Source organism: Amblyomma mixtum, chromosome 2 (assembly GCF_055824585.1).
Source record: "Amblyomma mixtum isolate Tamu chromosome 2, ASM5582458v1, whole genome shotgun sequence".
Classification (NCBI taxonomy): Eukaryota; Metazoa; Arthropoda; class Arachnida; order Ixodida; family Ixodidae; genus Amblyomma; species Amblyomma mixtum.
This window is the reverse complement of record NC_143013.1, coordinates 145,090,152-145,109,989: the sequence shown is the minus strand read 5'-3', so window position 1 is coordinate 145,109,989 and position 19,838 is coordinate 145,090,152. Positions and strand designations below refer to the sequence as shown.

The following is a 19,838-nucleotide window of genomic DNA, read 5'->3' as shown; positions in this document are numbered from 1 at the left end:
CTCATCGGTCGCCTTGGTAGTTAGCGCTGCGTCTCTAATAATAATTGTGCACCATCGTGTAGAAGTTAGGCCGTTTCCACCAAGATGCTGAGTGCTTGCCTCGCTAACCTTAGGAGCACGTTATCTTGGTGAAATCGATACCACGCCCTGCTTCTTTGCTATGTCTGATCTCAACATCGCCGCCTAACAGTGCCACGGTCCCTCCTCATGACTCCTCATTGATGGCCTCGGCTCAGAAAACCCGAATCCGTCCCAGAAACTATATGTTCTTAAGAATGGAATTCTCTACCGCCGCACCCTACGGCTTGATGGGTCTCCTCTACTGCTTGTCATTAGATTCATTACGCAACAACTACACTCCTCAGCCGCCGCGGTGGCTCAGCGGTTATGGTGCTCGGCTGCTGACCCAAAAGACGCGGTTTCGATCCCGGCCGCGGCGGCTAGAATTTCTTTGGGGGAGAAATTCTAGAGGCCCGTGTACTGTGCGATGTCACGGAACGTTAAAGAACCCCATGTGGTCGAAATTTCCGGAGCCCTCCACTACGGCATCTCTCATAGCCTTAGTCGCTTTGGGACGTTAAACCCCATAAAACCAAAACCAAAACTACACTCCTCTGTCCATGCAAAACTTCACGATCTCCCGACAGCCGGACAACTTGGCGTGTCCCGGTTTTATACTGTTGTCCCGCGCCGCTTCTCTTGGCCTGTTTCATACTGTGCCTTCAAACGTTACGTCGCCGCTTGTGATCTATGTCAACGTAGGAAGAGTATCTCAATATTCCCTGCCGATCTTCGGAAACCCAGAGATGTCCCGTTGTTATCTTGTTACCGCATTTTCCTCGACCATCTCGGCTCTTTTTCCCGCATCCCTGTCTGGCAACAAGTGGATCGCTGCCACATCTAACTATGAGACTCGCTACGTTATTATACGTGCCTTCCAGACAAGCTGCCCTACAGAAGCCGTGGATTTTCTCTTGCAAAACGCCATTCTTCAGCATGGCGCTCCTCGCAACTAACCGACCATGGCCGTACTTTTCTGTCAGTAATCTTTGACTACATCCTCCGTGCATGTTCCATGAAGCACAGGCTTGCAGTACCGTATCACCCACAAGCCAATGGGCTTCCCGAGCGGCTCAACCGAGCTTTGGCAGACGTTACCTATGTATGCTTCCTCAGACCACCGAGATTCCAATAGCGCCTTGCCTTATATGACCTTCGCATATAATTTTCCATGCCATAAAACAACGGCTTATTCCTCTTTCTACCTTATGTTTAGTAGGCACGCCACCTTACTCTTCGGCACTCTCATGCAGCCTTCTCCAGTCTCCAGCACCGCTTACCCCCCTTACGAGATGGCTCAGGCCACCCAGCGCGCCAAATAACTCGCCGTCAGCTCCAAGCCTCTGAAGCGTCCCATAAGTCCACCAAAGACCACCGACACCATCAGGTGGACTACGAACCAGAGTCACTCGTCATTCTGGGGTAGCCTTCGCGTTGCGACGATCTCTCCGAGAAACTTCTTTCCCACTACAGTGGCTCTAACCGTGTAGTGGCCAGAGTTAGTGACGTCAACTATGAAATACCTCCCAATGCACCCTCGCCATTGTCGGTCCGCCCTGTCATCGACATCGTCCATGTCTGCCTCCTTACACCCTACCCCGTCGCTCACACTTCGGCTTCCTACCGCCGATACAGCGCTTCTGCCGCCGCGGGTCATGCAGCAGGTAGACGACAGCGACGGAGAGCATGCACTTATGCCACGAGTCGAAAACGACGAAAATCTCTTTTAGCTCGGCAGTGCTCACAGATGTCCAGGCTGCCGTTTTCTACTTGTATATACGTGTATCTATATTCTTTGCTGCTACAGTATTCTTTGCACTACCGCTTCACCGATCTAACTCGACTGAGATTTTGCGAGAACAAAAAATTTGCAGTGTTCTTATGTAATCTAATATCGAATCAGAGCATTCGGGTAACTGCAAAAAGTTTTTTTTTGGTGGGTATACACACACACATGTATATGTATACATCTTTTCTGTACATAACCATGTGAAATAAATACCATGAAAGAAAGAAAAAAAAGCATTCGGGTAATAAAATCAACGTCATGCGCACTGCGCGCCTCAAGCGCAAATTATTCTTGTTCTATCATAGCCATATCGAACGCAGGGAAGCGCTGCTGATGACGTCTCGCAAGCGACGAATTTCTGAGCATCTTGTGATTTTGCAAAGCGGAATGTTCGCCTGTCTACGCAACGCAGAGAGCGTGGGTGACGTGGATGACCACTTCTTCCTGAGCTGGGCGCGGGCAAGGAGAGCCAAAGTCCTGCGCCTGCTCCGCAACCAGCACAGCCTTGTCACCCATTCGCTGGAAGTGAACGCCTACTACTTTCCTCACCGCAACGAGATCGTCATTCAGCCGGTCTACATGCAGCCCACGATGTTCTTTCCTCACGGACCGGCGTCCGTGAACTACGGTGCGCTAGGAGCGGTAAGAGAACGCGGCGTATTGCGTTGCCGAGGCGCTCGCAATGTTTGCTCAGTGTCTAATCAGCGCGCAGGAAAAAAGTTGCTCTAGGAGGCTAGAAGTTGATAGTGCATGGCATAAACTACATGTGCATTCGAGAAACGTTAGCCCTTAGCCTCTTAGCATAGAAGTTAAAGAAGCTTTTGGACTCTGGCACTCTAAAAAACCCTCCGAGAAAATCCTGACAGTGGGGATGGCACCCAAGGCCGCCAGCTTGGGAAAAGGCGAGTTGAGGTGATGCCCTATATTTATAAAGTATCACACTCTTAAAGGGAAGCTGAAATGTCTTTTTTCTTAGAATTCTTGTTTATTCAAGAATTCAACTCAATAAAGCTTCTAGGTAAATTAGGCAAACTGTTTTTGCCCTAGCATTTAAAATGGCGGAGTAATGGTAGATTAAACGACGATTTTCAGGCTTCTCTTCACTGCGTTGGAGAATCCGGGGAGACTCGCAGTCACGTCATTATCACTGGAATTTAAGATGTCCGCTGCCTTCGCCTGCCTGCTGCTCTGTATCATCCGATGCCTCCAAACAATGCTTCGCGAGCTTCATCTTCGGTGGCATTAGTTTTTGTCCACGAAACAACTGTTTTTTTTTTTCGCGGAAAACGCAAAGCTGTCATAGGTGACGTCATTATCAGGGGCTCTGCCCGTCGGTGTGCACTGGAGAGAAGCCTGAGCGCCGACGCCACTTTATTCGGCGATTAGGCCACCATTTCAAGTGGTAGCGCAAAATGATTTCGCAGGGTTTATTGGCGTGTTTCACACATTCGGCCCTATTAAATTCAGCGAATCCTAAAACCAATTCAGTTGCCCTTTAAGAAAGCAGTCTCGAGGGCTGGCTTAGGCCACATCTTTTCCACTGCGCTTAAGCTTTCAAAGCTCGCCAGACTGGCAGGAAGGTACTGGATGATAATAAAGGACAAAGAAGCGCTCACTAATGTGAACATGGTGACAGCAGCCTGCTTCCGCTGCTGTCGCCGCCATGTTCCACACACTTGTCTACAGCACAGTCACAGTCTTCCACACACCTGTCTAGACCACTCAAGCGGCGCCCAGGAGATATATACACTTGCATTATCTCCGACTGCCTTAATGCTTCGAACTAGATATTTTATGGATGCACACTTCCGTGGATCGCGTTTAAATCCCCAAGCACTTCAAAAGGTGCATCGAGTCTACCAGACAGTCGCGACAGTCATCAATGCACAACAGAGCAGGCCGTTCGAGGGGACGATAAAAATTTGTGGACGACTGTTCAACAGAAGGCAAAAACTGTAGCTTTTCCAGTTTCCGAAAGTAGGTGTTAGCCAGATGTGCATGGCAGAAAGGCGCAGCACACCCTAAGACACGGCTCTCCAGTAGAAATTGTCTATGAGAATACCACGGGTTCATTCGCTGGTTCGATGCGTTGACCGGCAGCGGGGCTGACTCGGAAGTCTTGTGGAAGCATTCGTTCGAACACACACAACAAGAGATCTCGAGCACGGTAAGTTTAGCGGTTGGGCAAGCTTATAGAGTAGCCTTGTCTGTTAGTTGTTTATCGCCAGTTTGAGGAGCACACAAACTGAACCTTGAGTGTTAAGACGCGCTCTCACTCTCTCATTGGCATGTCCTCAGTCCTTGCACCTCAGTTTTCGAGTGACGGTAAACTGAAAAGAGAAAGGAATTTGGATGAGAGGAAAAGGTGTCACCTCCGATCGCGGGTAGTGGTCGGCTTCATCGACGAAAACGGGAAAGAAAAGTGTTTCATGCCTCAAAATTCACTGGTGGTCGATAGTGATGCTGCGGATTTCAGCGGCATCTGCTATGCTTCATGATATACTATGATATACCGGGTGTTCTAGCGGACGCATTCAAAAATTTTCAAGAATAAGCTTCTTGGGGCAAAATTATGGCTTTTGCGGCATAGTATTACCAGTGTTGGCGGACACCAGAAAACCGGTGAATCGTTTTAAATAGTAAGATGCTTGACTAACATTAAATAATGAACTTTTTAACTACTACAGTTAAATACCTAGTTGCAATTATACTTTTGTACCCCGTCGTTAGTAGTACCATATCACATTTTATAATTTCGAAAACGCTATTACGCTTGGCGCTGCGGCTCAACCAAATTTGGCTTTTTCGACTAATTACGTGCACTGGAGGGGTTCACAGGATTTTCACAGGATGCAGCCAGCGACAGCGGCGAGAGTAATCGCGTTTTCGAAGTTCTAAAAACGGCTATGGCTATTGCTAACTATCGGCTACAAATCTCTAATTGCAACTTGGCACCGAACTCTACCAGTTATAAAGTGGACTGTTGAAGATTAGTTAACCAGCTTACTATTTTAGACGATTCACTGGTTTTCTGGTGTCCGCCAGTACTGGTAGTAATATGCCGCAAAAGCCATATTTTTACGCCAAAAAGGGTGTTAAGGTGTTCGCTGAAGCATCCGGTATATTATACCATGATGTACACCATTCTTACCACCGGAAGCTCCAGTGTAAGCTGCTCGAGCAAGACACGCACCATCATTTAGCTGTATACTGTGAGTTTAGACATCCCTTGCACGAACGTGAGCGCCGTGCCCTCGCGGTCGTTCGCGCTCAGCTTCTTCGGGGCACACTTCGGATCCTTGGTGCAGTCGGCAGTTTGTAAATGACTGCGCTCTCGATTGTTTTGTTAAACATTCCCTGCCGAACTCGATGATTATTGGGAAAGCCATTCGATATCTTCTTGAGCTTTCACACAACAAAGTAATAGGTTTGTTGCTAAAAGGAAATTTTCTTTCTGCGCGTATTTCATTCATTAGCTGGCATTGTGCCATGTTCCTAGAACTGAAGTCGAAGGATGAGGTCGCTTAACAGCCACAGTTGCGGCAATGATCAAGAGACCCGAAAACCGAAAGTGCAAATTCAGTCTAATTTCAATACCCTAGCAACATCTTTTCCTTCCATTTTTATTTTTATTAATAATAAATAGCCACTCACACAACAAATTCAGTCTGTGTGTTCTATCTGCTTCCCGCTGGTAGCAAGCGTTAAGACAGACTACTTCAGATATGGGGTAGGGCGGTCACTGAATCCTTATCACAAACCGAAGGTATCTGCCTGAATATTTGGAAATAATTGTGTGACTTTTCATGGTGGCAGCAAAGCATCGTCCTGGATCCTGACGAAAGTGTGCGAATGTTTTAAGCGGGCTAGCAAGCCTTACAAAGGAGGCTGCCAAGGGAGAGAGATAATTTTAATGATAAGGGAAAAAGGGACGGCCGGAAAGATAGATGTCTGCCCTATTCTACACTGGGGAAGAGGAAGAGGAGGAAAAAGAGGGTCGTGATGGGTGACGATGAGGTGAAAAGAGAGATGGCAATATGTGCACGCACATTTGGTGGCATCATAACCTCTTGTTGAGAACCTTGTCCCTCAAACACAAAAAGAAATTAGGCAATGCATTCAGAGCAACTGTCTCATTCGCTTTGGGGTTTTAAAAACGTTCGATTTTAGAAATGAAATACTGCTTTATATACGTTCAGCAGTCAATCAGAAAAGCCATTCGAAGGCGAAAGTTCCCTTCGTCTAACTGGCATCGCAAGAACTTTGTTCTCTAACGAGGAAAGTGGGCCTGAGATGACAGTGCATTAATGTGACAGTGATCTGACAGCTACAAAGTATTACGGCATTATTTAAAGCTACAAGTTTTTCCTATTACCGATACGTTCGCCTAGAAATCCTGAAACATTGGCAGACGAATAGCATTTTGTGTAATCTAACGACATCTCTGTGTTTTATTCTAGCTCATATCAAAACGCCCGCCACTTGTACCATCGAATGGAGTGGAGGACTCCCGTCAGCAGGAAACCGTACAGAGGGCAGAACGCTTGCCTAGAACGCGTTCTGAGCGTGTTTCAGGCTGCGACAACATTTAGTTAGAAGTTATATAGGTTTAAGCAGGTGCATTTAAACGCATTGGAAGTAATCGTAATTTTTTGCCTTCCTGGTCGCAGCGGCTTTGGGAGCCGAGGGACACACAGTTCGGTTGTTCTAGTCATGTGTTTTGCCCTCTGTACCGGTTTTATTTCAGTGCTGTCGAAGAAGGCAACAACTCCTAGGTGGCACGAATTACCTCACACCAGTCATCTCTTTCTCCGTAAGCAAAGTCAAGAGTTGCGCATGCATGATGGCCGGCACTCTGACGCAGACTGTCGGCCACGAAATAATGCATGGCTACGACATCCGCGGACTTCAAATCGATGACAACGGCCGCTGGGGACCCTGGGCTAACAATGAGACTTCGCGGCGCTACGAAGAGAACACACTATGCATCCGGAAGTTTCACGAAGAGGTCAGTATACCATTCCTAGTCTTACTTTCTGGCCATGAGAAACATCTCGAGACGAAACATCACCGTTGGCTCTCCTTCTTTTTAATGCGAGAGTGTCACTTTACTCATTGTGCAATGAGTAAAGTGACGCCGTGATCACAAACCTCAAGCGAATCGCGGCACGCAAGTGCTTTAATCAGCACCCCCCCTCTCCCCCATCCACCCCCTGGAGCAATACGTAGCCGGCCCGGCGTTCTCACCGGCACGCACGCACGTACCTCAAACCGCGATTGACGCGTCCACTGACCCAGGGAGTCAGTTATGCGCCTTTCTTTTCCTCAAAATCTACGGAGTGCAAATTTTTCCGCCGGTTTCGAGGAAACCAAAAGCGCATAATTGCTTCACTCTGCAGTTGGTCGCCACCGCCTGTTCACAGCGCCACTGAGGTGTGCCCTGACCCAGTGAGCCAGTTGCACTTGCTCTCGCGTTTACAATTCGTAAGAATTGCTTAGATACGCCTACAATCTTCTGGCCCGCCATCATTGTCAGCTGAGACTTATGGAAACGCAAGCAGAAGCGAAAAGAAGTAATGTTTAGAGAGTGCGAACTCAGCGGTTAGGACGCTCGGCTACAGAGCCGTAGAGCCGTACAGAGCAGAACGCGGCTGTGGCGGCCGTGTTTCGGTGCAGGCGATAAGCAAAAGGCGCCCGTGTGCTGTCAGTTGTCAGTGCACGTTAAAGATCCACAGGTTGTCGAAATTATTCCGGAGACTTCCAACGAGCTTGCTTTGTAAGGGGATATTAAGGTTGGTCTCAGGCACTCAATATGCAGCAGAGAAAAATATACGACGACGGTACAAACAAGTGAGGACACAGCGGCGGTGAAAAACCAGCACATGCATCTGTGGGGGGCCAGGAGGGCTCTCAGGAAGAGATGGCGTAGGCAAAAACATAATCGGAAGTATAAACTTAGGATAGCGGATCTCACAAGCCGGCTGAGATATACACGATATCTCTCGCAAAAAAAGCAATTAGATAGCCAAATCAAATGTAACTCCAAAAGTAGCACTCTCGCTCTAGTAGCGCACGAAGCTTACTGAGGTGCCTCATTGAATAGAGTTAAACAAGGAGGGGGACGGGGGGGGGGGGGTGCGTGAACAGACGCTTAACACGAGCATTACACGAATTTCAAGTTACAAACGAACAACTCGCTAGGGCGCTAGAAGACAGGTACATTTGCACCACGGAACATCAAGACGATGACGAATTATATACACTGGGGAAGGAAATGAGGTCTGTATGCGAAATTTATTTAATGGGAGGTTAAAGCTGCGCTAGCCGGTACGAAGAGAGGCACGGCACCGGGAGATGACCGCTGTTAAGAGTGGACAACGAGACCTGGCGCCGGCGGCAGAAGCATAGACGACGACGGACGGGGGTTGTTGCTCTCCAAATCACCGAACCTCCGAACCGATCGAAGGACGCTGTCTCCCACGGGCCTGGGAGAAATTACTGTCAAACGAGTGTCGTCGTTAGGCAACGATGTGGCGAGAACTTGGGACAGCAGCAGCAACGCTGGAAGCAGAGATGCACATGAAGCACGGCGGACAGCGGTATACGTTGGCCGAGTCGGCCTTCGGGTCACCGGACTGGATGATGCTACGCAAGGTCACGCTGAGCGAGGCTGCTAATTGAAAGACGCTGTGTCGAAGGGGTCTCGTGCTTCGGCCATCCGGCGGGGGAGTTCGAGAAGGTTAAACCACCTGCGAGGAGACTGCGGGATTCTGCTTTCCCACGGAGGCAACGCACAGAACACTTGCGGCAGTGGTCAAGGTGACGCATCTGTGTTTGATGACTGTCTTCCCCTTCTCATCCCCCAAGCTGTGAGAGAGCGAGAGAGCTTCAGCACCGCCCCGTGCCGGGGGTGGTACCGCCAGCGTCATCAATGGCCCATCCGATTGGACAACGTTATTCGACCTAAGTTCCCTAGTCAGGGATTTGGGGAACGCGAACCGTATTTAACGGGATGTTGTGTGATCGGAGGATTCGCATTCGATTCGATTCTCTTCTGTAAATATGTAGAATAAACCCTTTGTACAGTTTCCTCGATAGCGCAGTCCGACATCGTCATTCGGAGCCGGTACCTGCGGGGCTAAACGAGTTAGTCATCTCCAGGACCCCTCCGTCTTCAACTCTGGTTCCAGCGGTGGGATAGAAGCCCCATCTCTAACACTGGTTCCAGCGGTGGGCTGGTGGCCCCGTTCCTAACACTGGTGGCAGCGGTGGGATAGAAGCCCCATCCTCAACACTGGTGGCAGCGGTGGGATGGACCGTGCGACATCGTACTTTCTTCACGGGTGAGCGTTTTGGCTTTTGTTATGGGATTCGCCAGGCTTTAAGATTCAGAGAATAATCTTGACTGGGAATCAGGGCTTTGTCGTTTGAGAGGGGTTATTCTCAAGGCATTGTTGTGTTAGCAGAGCCAAAGCGGAGAAAGCGTTGTCATGGACCTAATGAGGTTGTACAAGTCGGACTTGCTGTTGATATGCGAGGAACTGTCGGTTGAAGTGCCTAGCAAATTAACCAAACTTGAATTGGGCGAATTCATTCTTAAACAAGTCAAGCATAACGATCAGTTGCTGGTAGATACGTGGAATTTGGTACAAGGGGAAAAAGCCCGCAAAGTAAAAGCCGACCAGGAGGCTAAAGAGAAAGCCGACCAAGAGGCTAAAGAGAAAGCCGAGCGGGAGAAAATAGCAGCTGATCGGGAGTGGGAAAAAGAGAAGGAACGGGAACGGCAACGGCAACAGTGGAAGGTTGAAATTGAAACAAGGAAACTAAAGATATTAGAACTTGAAAACGAAATACGAAGAAAGGGCGGTAGTGTGAGAGCCGGAAGTCCTGAAAGAGCAAGCGATGCTTATGAAATAGGTCCGCAGATAAGACCCGAAAAGTCTGTGACCGTAGCCGCGTTGGTAAATCGCGACACCACGAGGGAAGTGGCAGAGAACGCGTTCAACCGGTGCGGTGGTCCAAGGGAAGCCGCAGAATCCGAGACCGTGTCCAGTGTAGTTGGACGTAATGCTAAGAAAGAGCATTCCGAGATAGCGTCTCAACGACACGAGTGCGAGGATTCTCCTCCGAGTGAGGCAGGAGTGGCAACGGACAACTTTGCCGGGACTGTTACGAGCGCGACCCTTTCAGTAGAGTTGATACAGGCGTCAAACCGGCAGAACCGCGAAAAGGGAGATTTTCCTAGCGAGAAAGGTTTCGAAGTTGAAACAGCGGAAACCCCTTTTGAGAGTAACAACCGCGGTAAGAGCGAGTTGGGATGTCACAGTGGCTTCAGTGACAAAGGCTCCGGAGAGGCTACCTTGGTAATACTGGCACAAGAAGAGTGCGAGGCTGCCGAGGAAAAGGATAGTCATAAGAGCCAGGCGGGCTCAGTTGTAGCTGAGCACTGCAGTGCAGAGAATGGCGCGCAGAGCGACAGCCAGGCGGGCTCAGTTGTAGCTGAGCACTGCAGTAGAGAGAATGGCGCGCAGAGCGACAGCCAGGCGGGCTCAGTTGTAGCTGAGCACTGCAATGTAGACAATGGCGCGCAGAGCGACAGCCAGGCGGGCTCAGTTGTAGCTGAGCACTGCAATGCAGAAAATGGCGCGCAGAGCGACAGGCAAGCTGGAGAGGACAACTCCCGAGGGAATGAGCTAGGGATCTCAGGGGCGGTTTCATGTCCGTCTGTCAGCTGCGTGGAGCTGGCACTCTGCTGCGAAGGCACAGAGGCCAGTTTGGAATTTGAGGAAAATTTCCAAAGTGCGACGGAAAAACTAGAGATAGCTAGTTGTGATCAAGAAACGCACGCGGTACAGTCTAGGCGCAGAAAAAGAAAAAGGGCAAGAACCAAGAGGAAACGGATCAAATTCAAAGCCCTAAATTCGGATGCGCGGACAGGTGCGAAAGAAATAAATGCGGTGGAAGGAAAGGCGAAGCCTTCCCGCGTTGCGCCTCGTAAACTTACGCTTGCAGTTACTGGTCAGGCGGCACGCGAGTCAAAGGCTGACCGCAGTAATGAAAAGGGGAGAGCACGTCTTCCGACCAGAACAGGCGCGAAGTGCTTCAAGGCGCATCGGCCTGTAAGAAAGCCTAGACCGCGACGTCGGGACAAAAAGCCAGTTAGAAAAAAAACAAAGCGGCCCAAGAGATCAGAAAGCGCCAGGTTGCACGGTACTCAGCGCATGCGAACGCAGGCGTCGAACAACAGAGACGACACATGCAGGCGTGTTCGGCGGGCGCACTTGAGAAGGAATCGTCCTTCACTTTTGGCCCCGCATTCTAGGAAGCGCGCATGGCGAATGAGTAGCCGAGCTTCGTGCTTGGGGCGAGAGAAAGAGGTACCTTCTCGCGCTGGTCACTGCTCGTTGTCCAGAGCCAGAGTCGGTTATCGACATTGTAGGCGCGACCAAGGTTTTCGGAGAGCCTCGAGGGGGCGCGGAAACGACAGTGAGAGTCGGGGATCGTTTTTTTCTGCAGCCTTTTGTCACGAGTTGACCGCAGTACAATCAGTCAAAGCGCGACCCCGGCGGGCGCGTCTGAAAGACTAATCCTTTCAACTCGGCGGCGGGGAGTCAGCTTTCCCCCCCGCGTGGCGACTCGAAGTAGCTGTTTCGTTTTTTTTTTATTCCTCTTTTTTTTTCTGTGTGTGTTTATGAAATCAGGCAGGGAAAGGCTACTTTTGAGTTAAAACAAGTTGATCGGAGGTTACTGTTTTTTTTTCCTTACCTTAGACAAGGGCTATGGCGTCACTGAGTTAGAAAGGATAGGGCGTCACTGAGTTAGAAATCACAGGTGTCGATTTCACACGCTACCAAGAGATAACGGCACTCACAGGAGTGCAGCTCGCGTAGAACTACGCTTAGAGTCGCGTAGACAGAGATTTGATCCCTTAATTGTCTGACATCTTACCAAAGGGAGCCTCACTGACATACACTGAAATGACCGAAGAGAAAACTCGTCTGGGGGAAGCGCTCGTGTCCAGACCTTTGATTCGGGCCACTTATTTTGTTAAAGAAGTTCAGTGTGACGCCAGTGATAGAGGACTGGGTGCTATTTTAATTAAGTCAAGTTGGCGACGGCCACGAAGAGCACCATGTTCAGTACGTCAGCCGCAGACTGACATGTAGAAAAGCGTTAAGCGCTTTAGACAAAGAGCGCGCGTTTGGTTTAGGCGGCACAGATGTTGTCGGGTTACCAGAGCTACTTGAACGGCGCAAAGTTCATATTTGAGACTGACCATCGTCTCAAACATGATTATGACAGTTTTGTCCCCCCAAAAATGGTCGCTTGCTTAGACGGAGTCCTGCTCTCCAAAAACAATTTCTCGATGCGTTTCAGGAACGGAAAACCGCACGGAAGTGCTGATGGATTCAGCCGATTGTTGTAGACAGGAGTACTTGGTAGAACCACCTACTGTGTGTGGGTTTTTGCTTTTAACCTTGGTCCAAGCAGTCCGTCTTTGGCGATTTCAATCGGGATATTTTGCGCTTTCTCGGCACCAAAATTGCGCCAAAATCCAATCATGTTTTAGTAAACATTTGTTGTCATTGTGGGAAGCCTGGTGGGTCTTTGGCAAATTCCGAGCGCTTGCTTGTGGGTCAGTGCCCTGTCTCGTGGAACAGTCCACTGATGCCATTCTTTGTTGAATGTTCGAGCTTGGATGCCATTTCTGGAAACCAGCCCTTCCACCCGACTCCGGCCTCATCTCTTCCTGCCCAGCGGTCGTGAACGCTGGCCATTCGAGATTTTTCGGGCCGCGGACGAGCTGTTAAGAGTGGACAACGAGACCTGGCGCCGGCGGCAGAAGCATAGACGACGACGGACGGGGGTTGTTGCTCTCCAAATCACCGAACCTCCGAACCGATCGAAGGACGCTGTCTCCCACGGGCCTGGGAGAAATTACTGTCAAACGAGTGTCGTCGTTAGGCAACGATGTGGCGAGAACTTGGGACAGCAGCAGCAACGCTGGAAGCAGAGATGCACATGAAGCACGGCGGACAGCGGTATACGTTGGCCGAGTCGGCCTTCGGGTCACCGGACTGGATGATGCTACGCAAGGTCACGCTGAGCGAGGCTGCTAATTGAAAGACGCTGTGTCGAAGGGGTCTCGTGCTTCGGCCATCCGGCGGGGGAGTTCGAGAAGGTTAAACCACCTGCGAGGAGACTGCGGGATTCTGCTTTCCCACGGAGGCAACGCACAGAACACTTGCGGCAGTGGTCAAGGTGACGCATCTGTGTTTGATGACTGTCTTCCCCTTCTCATCCCCCAAGCTGTGAGAGAGCGAGAGAGCTTCAGCACCGCCCCGTGCCGGGGGTGGTACCGCCAGCGTCATCAATGGCCCATCCGATTGGACAACGTTATTCGACCTAAGTTCCCTAGTCAGGGATTTGGGGAACGCGAACCGTATTTAACGGGATGTTGTGTGATCGGAGGATTCGCATTCGATTCGATTCTCTTCTGTAAATATGTAGAATAAACCCTTTGTACAGTTTCCTCGATAGCGCAGTCCGACATCGTCATTCGGAGCCGGTACCTGCGGGGCTAAACGAGTTAGTCATCTCCAGGACCCCTCCGTCTTCAACTCTGGTTCCAGCGGTGGGATAGAAGCCCCATCTCTAACACTGGTTCCAGCGGTGGGCTGGTGGCCCCGTTCCTAACACTGGTGGCAGCGGTGGGATAGAAGCCCCATCCTCAACACCGCATAATGGTCAGTTTGCTGGCAAACCACAATGACCTAACAGCCTTATCTTCAGATATGGCAAGGAGGAGAAATATCGCAAGACTGGAAAACATCAATAGTGAAGAAAATCAATACAGACAATTTAACACACATTTCCCTTACGTCGTGCGCGGGTGCGCTTATAGAAACGATGGTCAGGAAAAACCTCTGAGTACCTAGAGGACCAGCAGTTTTTCTTTATAAATATGTGCGGCTTCAGAGCACAGCTGTCACCACAAGACATGCTTTTTCAACTGAATAGGGAAGTCATAGGCCCCTTTTACGGCAGCAAACGGCACAAAGCTATCTTAGCTTCCAGGTATACTGCGCACTCATAAATAAGGACGTGAAGGTACACACAAAAAGCGCACTCTCGCGACTCTATTTACCTTCACGTCCTTGTTTTTGCGCGCAGTATACTTTGAAGATATGTCTGACCGACTTGCCCAACAATGCACTCTTTAAAAGCCATCTTAGCTTTCGATTTGAACGGGGCCTTTGACAACGCAAACACAGTAAGATAAACACCACAATCTCTGGAAAGCGGACTTACCGGTGCGTCAACGACTTTCTCAGGGACAGAAAGGCAGACATCAGGATAGACGAGAGTAAATTCGAACACATAGAGATGGGAACGCGAAGCACGCTTCAAGGGGGCGCTATTGTCGCCTCTGGCATTCAACATAGCCATGATGGGTTTCCCCTGGAGGCTCAAGGTGGTGGATGGCGTGAAACGCCCCATCTAAGCGGACGACATCACTCTGTGGTCGTCGGGTGGCAGTGTTAGGCAGACCGAGGAGCCCTACACGAGGCAACGTCAGCGGTACAAAAGTATGCCGAAGAGTGTGGCCTTAGGTGCGCACCCACGAAATCAGAGCTCGTTCACATCACGGGGGAGAAAAATTCGACAAGCAAAATTCAAATGTAAACAACTGAAACTCAGGCCTGGAGGTAAAAAACATCCGCGAGTTAGGGCTACAAATCAACAACAAAGATAACAACGTCATAACCAGCAACAAACTGAAGTCCAAGTGTTAGCAAATCAGTAGGATGATTGGCAGGGTATTTGGCACACACCGTGGTGCTTTTGGAAAAGGAGACGTTACGCCTAAAGGAGGCTTTCGTCATTAGTAGTATAACATATGCAGTGCCCTACCTCAAACTAGGGCACAGCGAAAAGCAGGAATTAGACGTAATAGTGAGAGCGGCCGTTAAGAAGCCGCTTGGATTCCCCTCCAAGACGTCCACTGCACCTAGGAATGCATAACAGGCTGGAAGAGCTACTCGAAGCTCACCAAACAAGCCAATTCATGCGGCAATTAACGACCAAAGTTGATAGACCAGTTCTTGAGGATCTGCACATAGCGCAGCCGCCCACAACAGAAGACAGCGCGGACCTTTCCAAGGACTGGAGAGATAAACTACTAGTTAAATCAATACCAAAAAACATGCATCCCGAACACAATCAAGGGAGGAGAGAAGCCAGAGCTAGAGCTATAGAGAAGCGTTAAGGGCGCAAAAATGGCACGTATTATATAGTCGCGGGTGGTGGTGAAAATATTTTAATGAAATGGTTTAGGAGGTTGCAGCGGTGGTTGGAGCTCTCAGTCCAGAACCCCATTGGCGTAGGCTGCTGTCCGGGCTCTTTCGATGAGTTGCTTTTGACTCTTTTCGTCCGAGCTGGACAGAGCTGCCTCCCACCCCTCCTGCGTTGGCTGGTTATTAACAGTGATCGCCTGATTTCGTTGGCAGGCCCATACCATATGGTACAGGTCCGCCTTCTCCCCGCAGAATTTGCATTGTGAGTCAAATGACTCCGAGTCTATGGCATGTAGTCTTCGTGGGTTGTTGTAAGTGTTGGTCTGTAGCTTTCGGAGGTGTTGTTCCTCCCCTTTATCTAGTGTCTTAGCCGGCAGAGGGTAGACCCGACGGGATAATCTTAAGTGCTGAAGTATGTCATTGTAAGTTAGTAGTGGGGTAGGAGGTTCCATGGCATCCGCACTGGGTGCCCGGGGGAGAAATGCTCGGGCTGAGGCATGTGCGCTCTCGTTCCCTGGGATGCCCTGGTGACCTGGTACCCATATTAAGTGTTTGTGTGTGGGTTGGTACCCACGGATGTAGCTATCTTGCAGGATTTTAGCTGCTAGCGGTGCGACCCTGCCCCTGAGGTAATTGCGATACGCTGTCTGTGAATCTGTGAGAATGTATATTGAGCTAGTGTGTGTTGCAGCTAGAGCAATCGCCACTTCTTCCGCAGCCAGTATGTCCTGGCTAGCCAGTACTAATCCGTCGACTGTTGTATTTTGGTGCACTACCGCGACGGCCGTCATTCCCTGCTCGGGACCCGCAGCATCGACATAGAACACGCCCTCGCGCCCGCCGTAGTGTCTTTTCATGGCTTCGGCTCGTGCTTGTCGTCTTGACTGGTGAAAATCAGGGTGCATATTCCTGGGTAGTGGAGCTGCCTTGAGTTGTCCTCTCCATGAGGCTGGGATGTCGGTTTTGGTGTCTAGCTGTCGGGGGAAATTGATGTTTAAATCACTCAGGACTTGTCGGCCAGTTCGAGTTGTGGAGAGCCGTACCACCTGCGCCGTAAGGTGTGCCTCTATCAGCTCATCGATCGTGTTGTGCACACCCAGTCGCAAGAGCCGGTCCGTCGATGTCGCAAGAGGGAGTCCCAGGGCCTTCTTGTAGGCAGTTCTGATTATGATGTCGAGGTTTTTGATGTCACGCTTCTTAAGGCGGAGGTAGGGCGCTACGTAGACGACGCGGCTTACAACGAAAGCCTGCACCAGTCACAGAGTATCGTCTTCTCGCATCCCCGATTTGCGCGTCGTTATCCTGGCGATCATCCTGGCGACTTGCTCGCTCACGAGCCGTAGTTTCTGGAGGGCAAGAAGGTTGTTGCCGTTGTTATTTATGGACAGACCCAGTATCTTCAGGGTCTGAACTTCCTTGATGGGTGAGTTGTCTACGCGGATATTGATGGTGTCCTGATTCTTGCGTTGACGGAAGACTATGAGTTCGGATTTTTCGGGTGAGCACGTTAGTCCACAAGCCTGGGCATAATTTTGAACTGTTGTCGCCGCGGTTTGTAGTTGTTCTTCAATCATTCCCATACTTCCTGTGGTTGTCCAGATGGGTATATCATCAGCGTACAGGGCGTGGCGTATGCCCTGTACCTGATTGAGAAGAGGTGGGAGATTTAGGAGTGCAATGTTGAAGAGAAGTGGGGATAGTACTGCTCCTTGCGGAGTGCCTCTCGTGCCCATCTTCACTTGCGTTGTGTGTTTTGTGCCGGTGCTGATGTTGACGGTTCTGTCCGTAAGGAAATCGCAGATGTACGAGTAGACTCGCTGTCCGCAGTTCATGCTGTGGAGGTTGTTGAGGATTGTGGAGTGTTTGACATTGTCAAACGCTCCCTTGAGGTCAAGTGTTAGAAGCGCTCGGTTACTGTTTGTGCGTGCGGGATCAATGACTTCGAGTTTGATTTGCAGAAGCACATCATGGGTGGACAAGTGTGCCCGGAATCCAAACATCGTGTGTGGCAGCAGCTCATTGTCCTCAAGATAATTGGAGAGACGCGTGTGGACTGCCTTTTCCATGAGTTTGCCTGCGCACGACGTGAGGGATATGGGGCGCAGGTTTTCGATGCTGATTTTCTTTATAGTCGCGGCGGGCCCTACGCAAGAGGGCATCTGCGCCATCGCGGTCGCACACGAGTGAAAGCAGGTGGGTGGACTCTCGGTGAGAACTAGTAAAGTTGCGTTAGCCGAGGAAGTGGCGATAGCACTGGCAGCCACGCGCTACTACGCCTCGCACAAAATTTCTGATTCTCAACACGCCCGTAGAAATTATGTAAGGGGAAGAATAGCGCAGCTTACCAGCAAAATTTTATCAAACGCGCATCATTGGTGAATCCAGTGGAAAAAACAATTGGTATGGGTGCCCGGACACCCGGGAATAGAAGGGAACGAGGCTGCGCACACAGCCGCCCGAGCGTCTTCCTACCGGAGTTCCACTGAATTCTCAGATTCTGTAGGGACTCGTGTACCGAATTTGCTGACTTATGCAGACATTGCAGCATATCTGCGCCTCAGTAGGTAGAGATTCCATTACCGCTGAGGGTCTGGACAGAACTGAGAAACGACACCTCAGAAGGCTGCAAACGGGGTCGTTTCTAATCCCCGCGATTCTAAAACGCATAGAGCCGACTTTCTTGGTGTACTAGAAATTTTGTGAGATGTGGGCAGACGCATATCGTATATGGCATGGGCCTTGCAGAAAAATCCGGGAATAAAAACAATAACTCAGCCAACGAGAGAGGGCTGGGAGGAGATCCTGTCCGACTGCTTGGACCTGGAGTCCCAAAGGGCTCTGTTTCAACGACCGCGGGCAGAGGCTACCACCAAGTGTGTCCCGAAATAAGGATCATAACCCAGGCAAGGCAGTGGTGAAATCATCCGTTCTGTGCATCTAATAAAGCTTGAACCACCATCGCCACCAGCGCTGCACAATGGCAGTTCTTTCTTCCTTTCTTCTTTCACTCCCTCCTTGATCCCTTCCCTTACGGCGGGGTTCGGGGGTCCACCGAAATGTGGGACAATTCCAGCTCCCTTTGCTTTCTTGAAAAACCAAGTTGCATTTTTTTTTTTCAATTTCTTGCCCACTGGCCTTTACTAGAACTCTAGGACAACACTTCGGCGCATATATTATAGACGGTTACCGGTGCATTGGTTTATGGTTTTTATGGTTTTATGGTGGTTTAACGTCCCAAATCGACTCATGCTATGAGGGACGCCTTAGTGAAAGCAAATTTCGACCACCCCCCCCGGTGGTCGAAATTTAACTGCACTCTTTAACTCTTTAACTGCACTTTTTAACTCTTTAACTGCACTGACATTGCACGGTACATGGGCCTCTCGAATTTTGTCTCCATAGAAATTCGATCACCATCGCCGGGATCGAACCCGCGTCTTTTGGGTCAGCAGACGAGCTTCCTAACCACTGAGCCACCGCGGCGGCCCTTTTGGCTAGAATGATCTTTCGGTAAACTTGACAGTCATTATGCAAATTCCCGATTGGACCCAAGACAGACGGAGTTCTCCGGGTTTTGCAACCCGTAATAGCTGCGCTTATATTGGACCATGTATTCGCACCACCTCGTTTCTTACTGCTTCGACTTGAGCGCAGGTCGACTATCAGAGGCGCCAGGTGAACGATGAACTGGACTCGGAGAACCTAGCGGACTTCGTTGGATTGTTCGCAGCGTACGCCGCTTTCGACGCGCTCCCGGAAGACCAGCGGAACGTTCCACTGGCGGGCGATGCCGGCGTCGGGACGAGTCCCGATCAGGCGTTCTTCGTCTCCTACTGCGCCAGTAATTGCGAACGTGACGACCACAAGTTCAGCGGCTACGCCACCGGCAGAGGCCGCTGCCTGGTGCCCGTCATCAACCACCCAGCGTTCGCCAGATCCTTCAATTGCTCCTCGATGGACCGCATGCACCCAGCAAGAAAGTGCTCATTCTTCTGATACCCGTGGTATTTGTAGGTCGTTATCTACCAAGATTTGGATTATTTTTTAGTTGGACCGTCAACAAACAAACGCGAACCACCGCTGCGTTCGCATGTTGCATTACAGCGCTTCTTCTGCGCTCTTCGTCTCTATTATCGTAAAACATATCAAAGCTGGATGGAAATAAAAGTTCCACTTGCTACTCACTGCGTAAAAAGGGGCACATGTAGACTGTTGCAACGCTATGCGCGCGCAGTAAAACGCTTCCCTCGATAAACCGCTAGCTTGTTCGGGCTGAAATTTGACGCAGAGATGGCATATGACAGTCTTGTTTTTCCAATACCAGGTTTGTATGATATACTTTCCTGATATTCTCACTATTAATTACAGTCGTGTGCAGCACTGGCGACCCAGTACAATCAGCTTTCGCATATTGCGTGTTTGGCGTTGCAACTTTCAGTGTTATGGGTGTGGCTTTCAGGTGAGCTGAATCTGCTCAGTTTTCCGAATTTACTGTACTCACGATTGCTCGGTTGTACAAAAGTTGTGGTATGAGTCCCTGTCCTAGTCCAGTGTTTTGTTACTACTAATTACTTCGGATGCGAGTGGACTTTCCGCCACCATAGCCGCGCAGGTGTCCTCGACAAAACTGCATGCCAGGTTTCCCTCCACGATTCCTGCACTGCATGATTGCAAAGTAAAAGTCGACAACA

At 50.1% G+C, this 19,838-nt stretch overlaps 1 protein-coding gene across 1 annotated transcript; it reads left to right on the top strand.

Annotated features, from left to right (window-relative positions):
- Window positions 1-2,236: 2,236 nt before the first annotated feature.
- On the top strand, window positions 2,237-19,143 carry LOC149361152 (neprilysin-1-like). The gene is made up of 3 exons (XM_089568009.1): window positions 2,237-2,491; window positions 6,714-6,857; window positions 18,802-19,143. The coding sequence occupies exons 1-3, from the start codon at window positions 2,237-2,239 to the stop codon at window positions 19,141-19,143; spliced, it is 741 nt and encodes a 246-aa protein (XP_089424135.1).
- The last annotated feature ends 695 nt before the right edge of the window (window positions 19,144-19,838 follow it).

What these genes read in the sequence shown, in the direction of transcription:
- LOC149361152 (XM_089568009.1), top strand. Translation starts at nt 2,237, where the DNA reads ATGTTCGCCTGTCTACGCAACGCAGAGAGCGTGGGTGACGTGGATGAC. An exon ending in ACTACGGTGCGCTAGGAGCG is followed by an intron (nt 2,492 to 6,713) that starts GTAAGAGAACGC and finishes ACTCTGACGCAG; the next exon opens with ACTGTCGGCCACGAAATAAT. An exon ending in TCCGGAAGTTTCACGAAGAG is followed by an intron (nt 6,858 to 18,801) that starts GTCAGTATACCA and finishes ACTTGAGCGCAG; the next exon opens with GTCGACTATCAGAGGCGCCA.